The following is a 17943-nucleotide window of genomic DNA, read 5'->3' on the forward strand; positions in this document are numbered from 1 at the left end:
AACAGCAGTAAAAGTCTATCCCCCCTCCCATCTCTTTTTTTTTTTTTTTAAATATGTAAGATCTATGTAAAAGTAAGATGGTTTAAGCTCTGGTCTAATAGGGTCTTGTGTACAGGGCAGCATTTAATAAACCTGTCTAGTGAATAACAGAATGTTTGTTTTTGGAGTGAATTCTTGATGGCTCTTAAAGCAAAAGGTATTTCCATAGGTGTTTCCTCTCTCCATCCCCACTTCCTTTCCGTTCCCTCTTACCCACACCTAAATGTCATAGTGTCATTCTGAGAGAGTGATGGTAAGGAAGAGGGACTTGATGCATGAAGGGGATGCTTTAAAGCAATGATGCCACCAAGAACTGGCTGCAAGATGTGGATTGTGTCTCCCTCATTATCTCCACCAATGGCTCTACTCTGGCTATCCCAAGATATTTCATCAGTTCCAAGATGCTGTTTGTTTTCTGGGTTGTTTTTTTTTTCCCACATTTTAACATCTCTGAAATGAGGACTTTACAATCTATGGTATGTCATATTTTGGTTGGCAGCATTTTTTTTCTTTGTTTGTGTTACCTAAAATAATGGCACCTTAGATCCTATGAAATTTTGTGAATAAAAACAGTTCCCTACTCCCTTTCCAACCATATCGCTGCTCCTAAACCCCTAGAAATTCTGCAGTCACTGATGCTTTACATTTTGCTTATTTTTTAGTCTAAAATACAAGCCTCCTCATATTTATAATCTCTTAAGAAAAGCTGGGGTTACTGTAAACCAGGAGTTCAGACCCGAAATGTGATTCTCAACACCACTGTTCCTTACAAAAGTTATTCATTTAACTATATGTGAACCTATGTAGTCTGTGTTTTACCAGAGATCAAATCTCCATTAATAATTCACATTGTTTAGAACCAGAAAGCAGCTCTGAGCTCAGGAACTCCAGGAGCACAGAGTCCACTGAGCTGATCCAAATAATGCCTGTTTTTCCTTCTTCCCCCTCAATTTTTAAATCGTGGTAAAATACACAACATAAAATTTACCATCATAACCATTCTTAAACATATGGTGATATTAAATCCATTCATAATATTGTGCAACCATCACCACTATCCATCTCCAAAACTGTTCATCTTGTAAGATTAAACTCGAACTCCGCACTCCCCCTTCCCCCAGGCCCCACCATTCTATTCTCTACGATTCTGACTACTCTAGGTACATCATATACGTGGAATCATAGGTATTTCTCCTTTTGTGACTGCAGTGCCTGGTTTCTGAGACCTCTCAGTTAAACCTTTGTGCCCGTCCCTTCTGGGCGCTGGTGGTCTGAAAACAATGAAAGTAGTAACCTCAGTGCCCACAGAAAATGTCCAGAGGGACCCAAAACACATCCTGTACAAATTCAGGAAGCCTGCACCTTCCCACATGGAACTTACGAAACAGAAAAGACTGGGAGAGCGCATGTGTGGTGAGGGTTTGGGGCTGGTTTCAGTGTCGTGGGCGGACTGGGAGCTAGCGTTGGGCGTCGGACAGAGATGGGGCTGGAAAGAGGGCTGTTCCCCGCGCTCCCGTGAACCCGACTAAGGCCTCCTTTTCAACACTAGACCAGACGAGACCTGACCTTCCTCAACACTAGACCTAGACCTTGGACGCAGGGTTGGGGTTAGGGGTGAGAGCGGGCAAGGGGCTGGGGAGATGGCGTTCGCAGCTTGGCACACCTGCTCCATCCGCGGTTACAAAGCCCGCACACGAGACCGGATTCCCTCCGGCGCGAGAGCCGGCGCTCCGGCCAGAACGCTGACAACGGCCTTGGGTGAGGGTCTGAGGCACCCGTCTCTTACCGGCAGCTCCAGCGGCGTCTTTGCCAACGTGCTGTTGTCCTTCTCTTTCTCTTCTTTTTCCGTAAATTGTTCCTTCCCCTTCTCCGTCCCCCGCCCTTTCCTCTTTTCCTCTTCTTTACTCTTACTTTTCTCCTCCCTCCCCCTTTCCTTTTCTTTTTCCTTAATTTTCTCCTTCTCCACCTCCTTCTTTTTATCTTTCTCCTCCTTTCCTTTTCTCCGTATTTTCTCTTTCTCCGGCTCCTCTCCCTTCTCTCTCTTCACTTTCCCCCTCTCCATCCCCACCACCCTTATTTCCCTCCCTCCTCCCACGCGCCCGCTCGCTGGAGCTGCGGTGCGGGGTCCCGGCAGGAGTGGCCCCTGCGGGAGGCGCAAGGAGGAGACGCAGGTCCACGCAGCGTACAACTCCCCCGCGGTCACCGCGCGGCGCCAGCACCCCGGCCCCGAGGGACGACGACTGCAGTCCGGCGCTCGCTCGCCGGGGGCTGCACGCAGCGGATTCGCCGAGCCCTGGGGCGGTAGGCGAATTGGAGAGGATAAGGCGCGGGTAGCCAGAAGGGTCGAGCCCAGGCGAGGGGTCTGGGAGGCCCCGCCGCGGGAGTTCGGAAAGTCTGGTCAAACAGGAATATCGTCCCCAGGTGCCACTTCCTCGGGAGATCCCCTCGGACTGGGCAGGGTGTCTCAGAAAGCCCTTTCGAGACGCCCAGATCTTAGCCTCTCACCTCTCCCGCCTCCTCCCTGAGCCCGCCCAGCCCTCGTGTCTCCGACCCGGAGAACGCTTGAGGCGCACCAGAGGATGCCCCGCCTTCCCCTCGTCAGTAGTCACAAGCCTGGAGAGTGAAGTTAGGAATCTCTCCGCCCTCCGTCCTGTTTAAGTCCACCAGCAGCGTCTAGAGACGCTATCCAGGATGCTTAAGGAAAAACAGGAATGTGAATGGTTCCCTTATTTTAAATCTGTTACATTTCGCTTAAAAAAATTTTCTCTGGAGATTAGTCTGCCAGGATCACAGATACTGGTAATACCGTGTATTAAAACCACAACTAAACAAAATAGCCTAGTCTCTCCCAATGATCTAATATGTAACAAATTAGGTACCCACGGGGCTTTGCAAAGGTGGTGTAACGTTGCTTACACTGCTTGAGAAGTATATGGATGGTTCTTTTTTATTATTTTGTTAAATTGGACCCTTTAGTATAGTTTACAATCTAACAAAATTATCTTAATGCAATAAACTGACTTACCTTCATCAGATCTACATTTCAAACAGGCTTAAAAGGAAACAACGAATGAACTGCAGGTTTCAGAAAGCTTCAGTGATGCAACAGTTTTTAAGTAGTTCTTAAGGTTAGCAGTTTCCAAGCAGTCTTGAAAATGCTATGCTTAAAAACTGAAAAAATGTATACTCCTCAATTTGTTTATATACAGATATCAACATGATGAATTTTCAGTCAAGTTAAAACTGGGTTCTCTCAATCCCATTAGTTTAGTTTTCCCGTTTTGGGGGGAGAGGCAGGGGATAATTTTAGATACTCAGCTTAAAAAATTCTGATATACTAACAGAAGTCCTCTGTAAAACGCCAACACCCCAGAACACCTTAATCCATACTCACCACTAGATTATTTTATTTTAAAATGTGCTACAATGAATGGATGTATCCATATTGGCTTTTATAAATGCACACACACACAGACACACACACACACAGACACACATACACAAAGTATATAGGTCATTGGTTAAAGACCTGTCCAAAAGAATAATTACTAGAAAGTTAATGTAGGTGTTTACATTTCATTTGACAATTACAATTTATTTGAACTGAGGTTTCAGTTGCTTAATAATGACTGATAATAACGACTGGCAATTACAATGACTTAGAGAACTATAAATTTCTCTGTGTGCCTTGGGTCAAAATTTTCATTGGCGGATAATTTTCACCAAAATTCTGTGGCTTAGTTAACCTAAAAAATGATTATCCTTCACCACAGAAATTTAATGGAATCCTAAAATCATAAATTTACTAACAATTATTTTTGTAATGGGGTTTATATTCAGAAGGAATAAATATCTGTCACTTACCAAAAGACTGTTCTGAGAGCTCAAAAAGTATAATGCCATAATAAATCATTCATATATGAAGGTCTCTTGTTTAGATGCTACCACAGTTTATGTTAAACAGAAAGGCAGCACCACATTTCTTACTCTTGTAAAGGAGGAAAGCCTTTTAAAAAACTCTTTGAAGAAGTTTCAGTAGATATGTTCAGAGTCAAACACAGCAGCACTTTATTAACAAGGACAGAGCAATATGATCACAAGGAAATACTCGTAAGTCTAAACTGAATGCTATCTTGGGCAGCATAAAAGGAATACTAACAAGTGTAGGCATCCCAGTGTGTCTGTCTCACACCTGTTCAATGGGAAGGTGACTCGTAAGCAAGGCAAGAACAGAGCGACACTGATACCACACACTGACTACAGTACTTCATTACTTTGAGAAGGGTAGTGAATGGTCATACCCCCAACTAGAAAGAGGAATCATTTGAGACCTATCAATTGGGCCAACAGTTCTGTTAAGCTTTAATACTGCCTACTCCTGAACTCTGGTATTAACCTCCTCTCTATGTAGGAAGTCAATGTTCATGCTCTTGATAGGGGCTGTTTAAATCTTTCTGATTTCTATCAAATCCATCTGACCTCAGAACACTGGGTCTAAGAGTCAACTTCTTGCAACATTGATGTCTTTCCCTTGAGATCTTTAATAGTGCTAAATCAGCATAATGTTATCATAATTTGAAAATGACATGGGGGCACAAAAATATCCTAATTTATATACATGTGTATATATGTATATACATACACATACTTTTCATTACTATATATATATATATATAGCATCCCATATTCCAGTATCACATGGCAGAGAATTTACAATCAGAATAATCAAGACATTTAATTTAGTTTTCCTGTGGCCACTCATGTAGTGAACTGAAAAATACCAGTGTATTAATAAGGTCCCTTTTTATTACATGCTATTTCTAAGCAGATATTTAGAATGCTCAGAAGACTCCACTTTCAGTCTCCTAAGGCCTCCTAAGACATAATTTAAAGTGGGACTTGATAGAACAAATATCTTTGCACTCTAGTTGAAACAGAAGTAGTTTCTGTTTATATCCTAGGAAACCTTGGATAACATGCCTTCTTTGTGAAATTGAAAAAAACAGCAGATCAGCATACAAAGAGAAAGGATGCAACAGATATCAAAGTGGGTAAATGCCCAACTATTCTGACTCCTCCTCATCTGTGCAAAGCAAGGTGGTACAAGTAGGCCAAGTCTGACTGGGCAGAGTTTGAGGAAGATGCTTTTCTGTTTGATGAACAAGAAAATAATTTTATGAAAATGTGGGGATGGGAAAGGGAGCAGCTCTGTGCTTCTTGCTGTGTTACCTTTATTATGTTCCCAGTGTCACTGAGACTAGTTTAAAAATAGCCTACAAAAAGAATGTTCTAATCACCAGCCACCTTTTCCACCTTTCTTCTTTTTCTGTTGCTGTTTCTTTTTTGTTGCTGGAGCCCCTGCAGGTTTCTGGTGTCTTGGGGGTATGATATTACTTGTAGATGTAGATGCTGTTGCTGCGCTGCCAGGTCGTGGGGAGGTGGGTGGGCTGCTCACAGTTTTACTGGCATCCCTGAAATCATCAGATCAGGAAAGTGTTGGTCATTCATATATTCAACAAAGGAAAAGGCTATAAAAATGTATGTACATGGATTTCACTTTCCACCTCTCACAATCTCCCACACACATTTTCTTTTTCTTCCTTTCCTTCTTTTTTGGCCACGCCACATGGCATGCGGGATCTTGGTTCCCCGATCAGGGTTGGCACATGTGATCTTGGTTCCCAGACCAGGGATGGAACCCGTGCCCCCTGCAGTGCCTCCGAGCTTGGAGTCTTAACCACTGGACTGCGCGGAAGTTCCCACACATATTTTCTTTTAAGGTGCGTTCCCCAACTCCCTATCCATTTTTCTTTTGTTTTGTTTTTATTTTTGCCATACGTGGGCCTCTCACTGTTGTGGCCTCTCCCGTTGCAGAGCACAGGCTCACGGGCCCAGCAGCTCCGTGGCATGTGGGATCTTCCCAGACCGGTGCATGAACCCGTGTCCCCTGCATCAGCAGGCGGACTCTCAACCACTGCGCCACCAGGGAAGCCCCCCATTTTTCTTTTGAATAAAATTTTTACTGCATTATAATTTTTAAAAATGTAATTGATGATACATGTCAATTTTCAGAAAGCTTAGAAAATAAAGAAAAAAAAACTTTTAACGACCTATAATCCTTCCATGTAGAAATAACTGATTTAGTAACATTTTAAATTCTGCTTTCTAGTCAAATTATTTATTTATATCTGTTTCTCTAGATATTTAGTTAGTTGAATTACTCAGTGTATATAGTTTCCTTTTGAAGGTACTGTAATCCTAACATCTGCAATACAATCCTACAATTCTAGTATTTACAATACAACCAAGCCAGAAACAGCATGTTTTCTTTCCTTTACATAAGCATATTACAAAACATTTATTAAAGATATGTGACTATACTTCTCATACTGTAAACATAATTCAAAAATTCTTAATGATGACCCTGAGTCAATCTCAGAAAGAAGCAACCTATGCCCTGAGGACTGGGAAGCAATGACTTACAAATCAGATGAAGCTCCTACAGTTGCTCCCTGGGTCCCTTTTCCAATCTGATCCTTCTTTTTACCCTTCTTTCTTCCTCGGTAGTAAGAACGTTCACGCATTGGTAGCCATCTTTCTGGATCTGGGGTCACTTTTGGGTCATAATTTTTAGGCAGTTTTCCTGTTTAACAATTAATTGATAAAGAAATGAGAGCTCTGTCCATAATGTTTTCGAGATAGTTTGTTTAAGCACTGTGTCCAAACCTGGGAATAAATAACATTAAAACTGAAATAAACTTATCTGAGAAAGTTTTATTTGTATAATCTAGCAGCGGAAAAAGGACTTATTTCTAAGCATGACACAAAATTCAGAAGGCATAAAAAGATTTCATAGATATATCTGTATAAAAAAGTTTAAATTTTCATTTGGTAAAAGATAATTTTTAAGAGAAATAACAAAACAAGAAAACATTTGCGTACTATGTAACAGAGTGAATTAATATTCTTAATATAGAATGAGTTCTTGATAATCAGTAGGCAAATCATGTAAAGAAAATGGGCATAGCTGTAATTAGAGTAAGCCGAGAGAAATAAAAGTCATTAACTATGTGAAAAGATGCATGACCTCACTAATTAAAAATAATAAGGATAGGGGAGTTCCCTGGTGGCCTAGTGGTTAGGATTCCAGGCTTTCACTGCCGTGGCCCAGGTTCAATCCTTGGTCAGGGAACTGAGATCCCATAAGCTGTGCAGCGTGGCCCCAAAAAAAACAAAATTAAAGGATAAAAAATTCTATATTAAAAAGTGTAATATGCAGTGTTTGTGAGATAGTGGGCAACTCTCAAACACTATGGCAGAAGTATATACTAGTATAGCCTCTGTAGAGAGCAAATAATTGGCAGTACCAGTCAAAATTTATACTTTTAGAAATTTATCTTGCAGAAACTCCTAAGTCACAAAGCTATATATGTGTAAGAATACTCTCTGTCATATTCTTGAAAACAGCAAATTAACTTAAATGTCTATCAATAAGAGAATGATTAAATATAGTATCCTCACACTATAGCAAGCTATAAAACTGAGTTAAAAATGAAATACATCTATATTTAATAATTTGGAAAAATGTCTGCACAATATAGTCTAAAGTAGAAGATTAAAACAAATTATCCTGATTTGTTTATATCAGTTTTGTAAAAATATTAATTGAGCATGTAAATGTGTTTATATATACAAAAAAAGTTAAGTAATTATCTCTGGGAGAACGAATTTGGGGTAGGGAATTTTCCATTCTTTAAGCCATTCTATAATGACAGATGTCTCTTACCTTTATTTTTTCTTTTGTTTTTATAATGAACATATCTCTTGTAAATTAAAAAAAATACTCATCTGGAAACCACGAAAACAGAAAAACTGAAACTGGAGGTTACTGATACCTACAGTTATCAGCTATTTCCTTGCAGTATTACTAATAAATAAAACAACATGAAACAAATACTTTAGTTTTTACCAATTTCCAAGTACAGTGATAAAAGTGAAGAACTAGTAAGACTTGTAGGTAAAGACAGTGGAGTGAATGCAACACTGGCTTCTGCACTATCCAAAACTCCACTAAAATAGTAATAAACCCATTAAAAGGAAGAATAGTAGAAAAGATATTTTCAGTAAAATTCTAGAAGCTGGAAAACAGATGGAGAAGTGGTAATAAATTTAGCAGATTTGGGAAACCTGAATCCTTGATTTTGCAGTAAGCAAAATCAAGAAGCAAACTGATTTCTACCACAGATTTCCCAAAGACTCGGGAACAGGTAGGTGGCTCCAGGGATATCCTCTGACTAATTGAAGCCAAGCATGGTAATTCCACCCTCTCTTGCCATGGATTAAAATAGGTAAGCCAATCAATGCATGGCATTCCTCTGGTTAATGGTTCAGGGCTGGACACTGACCTATATTGGCCCAATCAGGTTAATGGGAAAGACTTGCCAAATGCAGAGGCTCTCTTTACATCCTGCTGGATATAAATAACAAGTATATGGCTCTGTTTCCAACAAACATCTGATTACTCTAGTGGGATTCATTTTTGTGTACAGGAGAACAAAGAGATACAACTACTGGATAAACTAACCCTGATATAACCTTCCTCTACACTGCCAATTTCATAAACAGTAAATTTTATTAAGCCAGTTTCACGGAGTTCTACGGTACTTGTAGCCAAAAGCACTCTAATGTAGAAGAGCTTACTGTGTGCCAGGCACTGTTCTAAGAGCTTTACATGTAGTATCTTATTTAATCCTATGAGGTATATACTATCATATTCCATCTTACAGATGAAAAACTCAGGAAGGTATGTTAACCTGTTCACAGTCACAGTGACAAAGAGCAATGTTACTAGAGCAACAATTTGAATTCAGGCACTCATAAACTTCAGAGTTGCACTCTTTAAAGTTATAAATTTAAGTAAATGTTAGCTATAGTCAAGACAAAACTCAGTTTCAAAGATATGAGAGTTTATGTCTGAAGATTTCTATGTAAGGCCAAACTCAAGCTTTTACCTTATAGAAAGAAATCTAAAGATTAAAAAAAAAAGCCTTACCCTTCTTTTTTTTCTTCTTTTTTTTCAAATCTCCCTGTCTACAAAGAGAAGAAAAATCATTATCATCATTTTGATAAAATATTTATAGAGCATTAAGCATGTGCAAAAGAGTGAGCTGGGTACTTTGTCATAAATGTGTTTAAGATTTGGCGTCACCTCACCAAAGCTAATAAACCAGTTGGGATATTAATTCAGGTTAAATTTAATCAAGCTTCAAACACCATTACTTTTTGGAAGGTGCTTTAGAAAAGAGGGGTGACAACTGTTTTCAGAAAATAGATACCATTTACACTGGCACATATTAAGTCTATGTAAAAAGGTAAGAAATCTGTACAAGCATAAAAATCTATAGTTCTATGCTAAGTTACCTTGTATTTGGCAAAACTAGAAAACAGATAATTTAAACTCTTTGCCAGAAGAACATATAAAGGTATCATACATGCAAAGAATATTTCTGGGAGGATATGCAAGACAAGTAACATTGGTTGTGGCCTTGGGTGGGAAGAGGGCAGACAGGGGTGGGAGGAAGACTGTATGTTTTTAATCTTTCAGGCTTTGAACCCTGTGAGTTTATTGAATTTTTTAAGTAAGTAAAATCTTTATTAAGTACACTGCCAAAAAATAAATAAAGGTATTTAAAGAGCATAAAAAGTCAGGGGAATACTTCAAAATAACTATTAAGTACTCTGACAGCTATACTCTGACAGCTACAGTAGAAAAGAGGAAGACATTAAAAAAATCCCTCTGGACACACTCATGTTGGATATACCTCTATGGGAACTATGAAACAGTGAACTAAAAAGATAAGACAGCAACAATGTCTGCCCAAATTTCATGCTACCAAGTCATTCAATTGTGAAAGTTCTTTTAGGGTACCCCGAAGAATAAGAAATGCAACATACAGCATCTTACTTTAGAGCTTCATCTCTCACTCAGACTATGCAACAGTCTTCTGAATTGTCTCCCTACAAATCATACTACACAGCCATATCTGCAATTTCCTAAGACTCTCTGCCATTTCTTACTTCTTTGCCTTTGCTCACATTTTGCCCATCTCATCCTCGTCTTCCTCCAGAGTCAACACAGTCACCTCTTCCATGAAGCCTCTCCTATCCTCCCTCCCACCATCCCCAGGAAGGATTGACTATTCCTCTGGTGTACTCCTCTATGCTTGCACAATCACAGCACGTGCAACCTTTATTTCAATTACTGCTTAAGTATATTTCCTTCTGCTAGACTGAAGTTCTTTTCAGGGTAAGGACAATGATTTACTTTCGTCACCAACGTAGTGTTAACTTCAAAAGAAACTACACCTTTTTAGGTATCCAAAAGTCAACATAAAATGAAAGACATTAATAATGCCTAATGAAAATACTGTGCTGAAACTGAGAAGCTTTAAAGTCAATGTACATCTTAATAATTGTCTAATGGAAAAGATAAAGATGATTAAAGGATTAGAAAAGAACTGTATGTTCTTACTAATTACCCAACCCTGTTTTGGAAAAGGAAAAAAAAAATACTGAAAATATTTAAATACACATTGTATGAAAATCTCCTAAGACCTGGCTTGAATTCGTTATTTTGGAGTTCTTGATAAGGCTTGCAATTGGGATCATGATAAAATGAAATTTGGAACAATGCAATATCTCTGAGACTGCAATTTCTTATTCAACTTTTAAAAATCTATTATGAGGATGGTAATACCCTTTTAACAAACACAGAGTTCATAATGAAGTCAATCATATACTGTTGCTGATATATATATATTTTTAATTACGAAAAATCAGGTTTCAAAAGTCATTCAAAAAAAAGAGAAAACTGAAAAATTATGAAAGTCACAAAACTGGGGAAGTGCTATATCTCTTCCATTCTCTATTCATCCTGAGTGAAAAACAGAATCTTAAAACAGTTTATTTAGTAGGCCTCTGCTATTTTTGAGATGACAATGTACGAGAACAAGAAAAGAATTAAAATTTGACTTCTTGTAAGTTATTGAAGCTGGCTAACTTTCCTCCAAATCAGCAAAATAAACCTTATCTGAAATTTGGTCTAGAATTCTAAATGATGTACTAAATGTACATCAATATCTCACAGGTAAATAAAGTAAGACACATCCAGCCTATGGAATACTATGCATAAAAAGAATAAAATATGTCTACATTGAGAATATGGAAAAATCTCTAAGACTTATTAAATGAAAGAAAATTCGAAGACAGTTAAATACAATATAATCCCATTTCTATAAAAAAAAAATCTAATCTAAGAAAAGTATTTCTACATCAGCTCTGTGTGCAAACACAAAGAAAAAGATCTGGAAGTAAACACACTAAATTAGTATCAGAGGTAAATTGTGGGTGGGGAGGAGGAGGGGAAACAAGGACAAAAAGCTGGGCACAGCACAAGAGAAGAGAAAAGAAACAAAGTGGACTTAAACTTTATTCACATGGAATTTTTACAAGAGTGCATTTTTTATTCCTTATATAACTTAAAATCAGCATTAGTGAATGTTACAATGAAAAACATTACCCTTGCTCCTTTGGTTGACTATCTCCAGCAACTTTTCCACCCTTCTTCCGAATGTACGTAGCACCAGGAGAATTTTCAAGAGCCTCAACATCTACTTTTAGAGACATACTATCTGATGAAGGCAAGTGTTTACTAAGGCTGGGATAGAACAAGAGTTCAGGAACACAATATATATACATATATATGTTTGGATCTATCACTGTATTTTTCAGGCACATTGATCAATAAATTCTCATTTTTGCTTTTACTAGTTAGAGGAGGGGTTTGTTTGTTGAAATTTGTAACAAAAAAGCCCTGGTCAAAACAGGTAAGGGAAGGGATTTATTGCACTACTTGGGAGCTGTCTAGAACAATCAAAAGGATACGCTTTTGCCTTCTCAGGATCTACAAGTGAGTAAGCAGAAATAAGCTGTGCCAGGGTGTGAATATCTTTTGGATTTTGTCTAAAAGAAGAAATAAGAAAGTCACTAAACAGTTTATAAAACTGGAGAAAGTAACATAAACAAGCAAAATAACTCCCTCATATCAAATAAAACTTGGATTTCTGCACCTCCACCTTTCAGAGCTTACTTCCATAGCTGTTCTAGGTCACTAATTGCCTCCTTCTTCCGTCCATACTTGAGTTTGAAGTTTGCAGCTTCTCTTATCAAGGACAAATGAGCAGGAGATTTGGGCTATAGATTCAATAAAGAAAGAAAAAAAGTTTTAAGCTAAGTATCTAGCAAGTCAATGAAGTTATATTCATTATATCTTTAAAATGGACCTATCCATTAGATTTCTCATCTTAAGTTTTACTGAATGCATGAAACAACAAAAAGAAATTCACACACACACACGCGCACACACACACACACACACACACACACACACACACAGAGGGAAAGACAAATTAGTACAAGTGAAGACCAATTTATGAATTTGGTATACAACTCATCTCTATTTAGGCTGTCTTGTCTACAACTAGAAACATTGCATAACCAAATCTTAAAGTTACATCACTATCGTTCTCAAACATTAATTTGACACAATACTTCCTAGAACACTGATATCTCTTCACTGCTAATAGTGCTAACAGTATTAATGCCCCCTGTGTGTATATATATCTATAAGTTGGATATTGCCTATGCAAAGACCCATACTGGAAAAAACGTTCCAGATGTTCCTATTAGATAGAGATACACAATTATTCTATGTACTGCTGTTGTACCAAGTACTACCATCCATGGGCTCTCTAGCCACTAAAGATGAGCTGTCTTATACACAAGCACATACAATTAATATTCTTATTTCTTGAGATTACACACACAAACACACATACATACACTCAGGAAGGAGCTTCAGAAAATATAACTGAGCTTTTTTTTTTTGTAGCCATTTCTTTCTTCTAATAACATTATCTGGATCTGGTATACATAAAAACTGAGTGACAGTCTAACAGCATTCCATTTTTTAAACAGTGAGTTGAAATATTTCAATTCTTAATTTTGAGTTCACTGCTGCAGCTTTTTATTCTTATGCAACTTATCCTCATAAAATTTTACTCCATCCTTTTACCTGACGGTTTTGATACCACTGGATAGCTTGTGTGAAGACCTCAATGGCACTGTCAATATCTTCCTCATGGCTGTACATTGTCACTAATGCAGACACCTACCCAGCCAAAGGTATAAATCAGTGAACAGAATTCCTCCTTCTCTCTCAGAATAAACTTTTTGAAAATGAATAAAGTTAAAGAAACAGCAAATAAAGGTTGCTAGGCTCTGTGCTAGTACCTAATTCATCATAAAAATTGCTAATGCCTAACTAGAAATACCATGAACAACAATGGTGTTTTCCAAACACAAAGGTGATTATCTGTAAAAAAAAATACCTCCCCTAAAGCTCATTCACAAATGGTTTGCTACCAGTACACAACAAGGTAAATACAGAAGTTGAGGAGAAGCACTTAGAAAATTAGTTTTATATGATCACTGAGGTACACACACTAGAGAGGCTAAATTTGCATGTGGCCTCCGCTACATGAAGCCAGTGAAAGCTTGCCTAGTGTGCTGGAGGGACAGCAAAGAGGCCCATGTAACTGGAGTGGAGTGACAGGGGGAGGAGCCATAGGCAGATGAGGACAAAAAGGAAACAGAAACAAAAAGCCAGATCACTGAGAAAAATCAATAAAATTAACAAACCTCTGGCTAGACTAATTAGAAAAAAAAGATAATAGGAACAAAATGTCCTACAGATATTAAAAGGATAAACAGGGAATATCTGAACAACTTTCATGCCAGTAAATCCAACAATCTAGATGAAACATTATTGTTAGCCAGATATTATATTTGATTCTAACATAATCACAGCCCAGTCTTAAAGTATGATTCTTCAAAAGAGAAAACACTACCATAATACTATTATACATTTATTGAGTGCCATTTGTAAACAAGCTGTGTTGGAAAATGAAACAGTCCCCGTACAATAAATGTACATACCACCACTACAGAATGTTTTTACTTCGAAACAGATGTGCTCACAGCTATATTAGTGATCTAGACCTGTGATGCTTGAATAATCAGAGAACTAAAAACTAAATTCATAGGCCATTATTACCAAATTGTTTTAACTCAAAGAAATCACACTGAAGACATGATAAAATAATAGGCTAAGAAATTCCCTATATATGTCTTAGGATATTTAAGGTTGGCTTTCAAGTGGTAATATAAGGCCTAAACAGTTCCTGACACATTTGACTAAATAATAAATCAATGCAAAGCAGAGCATAAAATGTAATTAAATTTACACCAGAAAGCTATTAACTACAACTTCTACATTTTGAATAAAGAAATAAGCAGAAATTAAAGTGAAAACAAAGAAATATCAGACATACCAATGAACTATTAATTCCATTACTTTTTCAGTCTTAAAATATTTTAGTTATAAACTCACCATGCCTGGTTTATGCTTTAACTCCTCTATGCTTCTCAATATCAAACATGCTTTGGAAATATTACCTTAATTGAATAAAAATAAAATCAGCATCACATTGAAGAAAGCATCTCATGGAGGAAAAAAAAGATAAAAAATTTAAGGGTCATATTTTGTAACATCTCTAAACACTCAAGCTTTGGGACCTTGGGAATAATGTATTCTATTTATTCATTTTACAAACAAAGGAAATTAAATCCTAAAGAAACAATATATCTTGCTTATGCCCACAAAGTTAATGGCAGAGCTGCTACCAGAAAAGAAGTCTCCCAGCTCCCAATCCATTGAGCTCTATTTCTCCCTTTTCAGAGTGTAACTTAAAGGTAGGAGTCCTTCCCTAAAGGCCTTGAAATTGTTACTGTAGATATGAGTGCAGTGGATAGTTTCCTACAATGTTAAAGTCTGATTTTCTACTCGTTGCAAACCTCAATAACAAACCTTCCAAAGTCCTTAAAGACAAAACAAAACAATAACCATAACAGACTCATTCTCAGTAATATTAGTATGATAAATAATCCTCACAAAAATAAACTGAAAACTGGATAAGAAAAGAAGATACAGAGGAAAGCAAGAAAAAGAAGAAAGAGAGGTGGGAAAAGGAAAAAGAAACAAAGGAGGAAGATAACAAATGTGAGAATAGGGTAGCTATCAGGTCTCAACCTGATTTTCATTACTACCCCACTGAGATGCCTTTTTAGACATTGTTTTTTCCTAATTGCCAACTCCCCTCCCCTCTACCCATGAACTTTTCATTTTAGCCATCACAACATCTAAGATTTTTTTCAATCCTGTGCACCAAACCAATTATCACCCCTACTGAGAATGTATGGTCTACACCAGAGTTGTCTGATGGAACTTTCTGTGATGATGGAAACATCCTCTATCTATGCTGTCCAACTACACACATGTGGCAATGAAACTTCTGAAATGTAGCCAGCACAACTGAGGAACTGAATTTTAAATTTAGTTTAATTTTGGGACTTCCCTAGTGGTCCAATGGTAAGAAATCCACCTTGCAATGCAGGGGACGCAGGTTCTATCCCTGGTCAGGGAACTAAGATCCCATATGCCGCAGGGCATCTAAGCCCATGCGCCACAACTACTGAGCTTGCGCACCTCATCTGGAGAGCCTGCGTGCTGGAAACTACAGAGCCCACACCCTTTGGAACCCGCACGCCGCAACTCAGAGCCCACATGCATTGGAGCCTGTGTGCCACAACTAGAGAAGAGAAAAAACCCTCACACCACAACTAAAGAGAAGCCTGTGTACCACAGCAAAGAGCCTGTGCACTGCAATGAAGGATCCCACATGCTGCAACTAAGACCCAACACAGCCAAAAAATAAATAAATTAAATAATAAATAAATCTTAAAAAAAATAAATTCCATTTAATTTTAATTTAAACTTAGAATAGCTACATATGGATAGTGGCTACCAGACAGGGACAACACAGCCCTAGATACTCAACACTGGTTCAAAATTATAAACAAAAAACTGTCAGTTCTCTGTAAGATTCAAAAGCACAAGTTCTCATTAAACTTCCTTGCCTCTTCTCTACCAAAGATATGGGTTATAGAGTATAAATGAAGAATAAAGGGCTAAGAAATTTTGAAAACTAGGAAGCAAAGTAACTCTTAATTCATGCAAATACTACCAAGTGACAGATATAAGCATTTCTACACATGACGTACACAGGAAATTCAAGTATAGAACAGAGGAATTCTATGCTTCTACAGACTTTCAAAGCATGGATTGAGAAACATTCTAACAAGTTAGGAATTAACCCAAGAAAAGGCCTCCTAACATTACTAAATATGTTGGAGTTCACAAATCTAGCTTCATATTTGAAACAGCATTATGCTTCACTATTATGCAAAAATTTTTAAAAATCACATAGTCCACAACTATTTCAGAATCATTCCAATCATATGTTTCCATTAACAGGATTATTTTAATCATAATGAAATAATCATGAATACCTTGGGAAATTTTCAGCTGTGCCATGGTCAGCTTAATTTCAGCAGCATTTTCTGGATGCTGATCTGCAAATTCCTAGAATTTTTTTAGTTGGGAAAAAAAATCACATTTACACAACTAAGCACACATATTCTAATTACTTATTTCAGCCTCATTAAATTTTTTAAAAATTAATTAATTAATTAATTGATGACTGCATTGGGTCTTTGTTGCTGTGCGTGGGCTCTCTCCAGTTGAGGCGAGCGGGGGCTACTCTTCCCTGCGGTGCACGGGCCTCTCACTGCGGTGGCCTCTCCTGCCGCGGAGCATGAGCTCTAGGCACGCGGGCCTCAGCAGTTGTGGCACGTGGGCTCAGCAGTTGTGGCCTGCAGGCTCTAGAGCACAGGCTCAGCAGTTGTGGCACACGGGCTTAGCTGCTCCACAGCATGTGGGATCTTCCCGGACCAGGGCTCAAACCCATGTCCCTGCACTGGCAGGTGGATTCTTAACTGCTGTGCCACCAGGGAAGTCCCCTCATTAAATTTTAAATCCAGTTTTGAAACATTAAACTTCTGGTTTCAGGTCAAAATTTTAAATTTGGAAAAATTTTATTTGACATCCACTTTGCTTAAAATTGTGCTGTGAGGGCTTCCCTGGTGGCGCAATGGTTGAGAGTCTGCCTGCCGATGCAGGGGATATGGGTTCGTGCCCTGGTCTGGGAAGATTTCACATGCTGCGGAGTGGCTGGGCCTGTTAAGCCATGACTGCTGAGCCTGCGCGTCTGGAGCCTGTGCTCTGCAATGGGAGAGACCACAACAGTGAGAGGCCCGCGTACCGCAAAAAAAAAAAAAAAATTGTGCTCTGAAAGAAACTGCAATAATGTCAAGTCTCTAGGAAGTCGCCAGTAGAGAAACAATAATTAAAATTACTACATAGATTTTTCTTTTTCTTTTTTTTTTAAAGAAAGATACTCAAAAAAAAAAAAAAAAAAAAAAAACAATCCCTGCTTGGCAACTTTGCCCCTCAGGATGGTCCCAATTTTATGCTGTCCAACTTTCCAATGTAGTCTACTCTCAGGAAATTCGAATGTGATTTAATGTTTGGTTTAGCTTAATTAAAAACCAAGTCAGTATCTCTGTAATTGTTTGAGGTTTTGGATTGGGACTTACTAGAAAATACATTATTGAAAAAGGGGCTAAGCATGTTCTGGTATTTTAAGTCTAAAACAAACCGTTAACTAGTGTTACATCAATCTCCAAATGAAAAGCATTCTTCGGAGTTTATAGCAAACATTTACTAATGCAAATTTATATAAAACAAAGCTGCGGCCAAGAATTAACTAAAGTGACACTCTGGCATGTGTATAGTGGTATATTACCTATTAGTTTTCCCATGAAATT

The 17943-nt window shown here is 38.0% G+C and overlaps 2 protein-coding genes across 2 annotated transcripts in view; both read right to left on the bottom strand.

The window, feature by feature from the left end:
- ARL9 (ARF like GTPase 9) overlaps positions 1–4338 on the bottom strand; it is a 17063-nt gene extending 12725 nt beyond the window's left edge. The window contains exons 1-4 of the mRNA XM_024746693.1: positions 4314–4338; positions 2545–2689; positions 2139–2433; positions 1826–1903 (exon numbers count right to left, since the gene is read on the bottom strand). Coding sequence (XP_024602461.1) covers positions 1826–1903; positions 2139–2433; positions 2545–2689; positions 4314–4338 — 543 coding nt within the window. The remainder of the gene's footprint in view (positions 1–1825; positions 1904–2138; positions 2434–2544; positions 2690–4313) is intronic.
- The window catches only part of SRP72 (signal recognition particle 72), a 27617-nt gene continuing 13287 nt past the window's right edge, over positions 3614–17943 (bottom strand). The window contains exons 11-19 of the mRNA XM_024746688.1: positions 16567–16639; positions 14549–14613; positions 13172–13267; positions 12188–12291; positions 11983–12060; positions 11618–11755; positions 9092–9129; positions 6523–6682; positions 3614–5510 (exon numbers count right to left, since the gene is read on the bottom strand). Of these exons, the coding sequence (XP_024602456.1) occupies positions 5333–5510; positions 6523–6682; positions 9092–9129; positions 11618–11755; positions 11983–12060; positions 12188–12291; positions 13172–13267; positions 14549–14613; positions 16567–16639 (930 nt within the window). The 3' untranslated portion in view covers positions 3614–5332. The remainder of the gene's footprint in view (positions 5511–6522; positions 6683–9091; positions 9130–11617; positions 11756–11982; positions 12061–12187; positions 12292–13171; positions 13268–14548; positions 14614–16566; positions 16640–17943) is intronic.

Source organism: Neophocaena asiaeorientalis, unplaced genomic scaffold, assembly GCF_003031525.2.
Source record: "Neophocaena asiaeorientalis asiaeorientalis breed wild unplaced genomic scaffold, Neophocaena_asiaeorientalis_V1.1 scaffold19, whole genome shotgun sequence".
Lineage (NCBI taxonomy): Eukaryota > Metazoa > Chordata > Mammalia > Artiodactyla > Phocoenidae > Neophocaena > Neophocaena asiaeorientalis.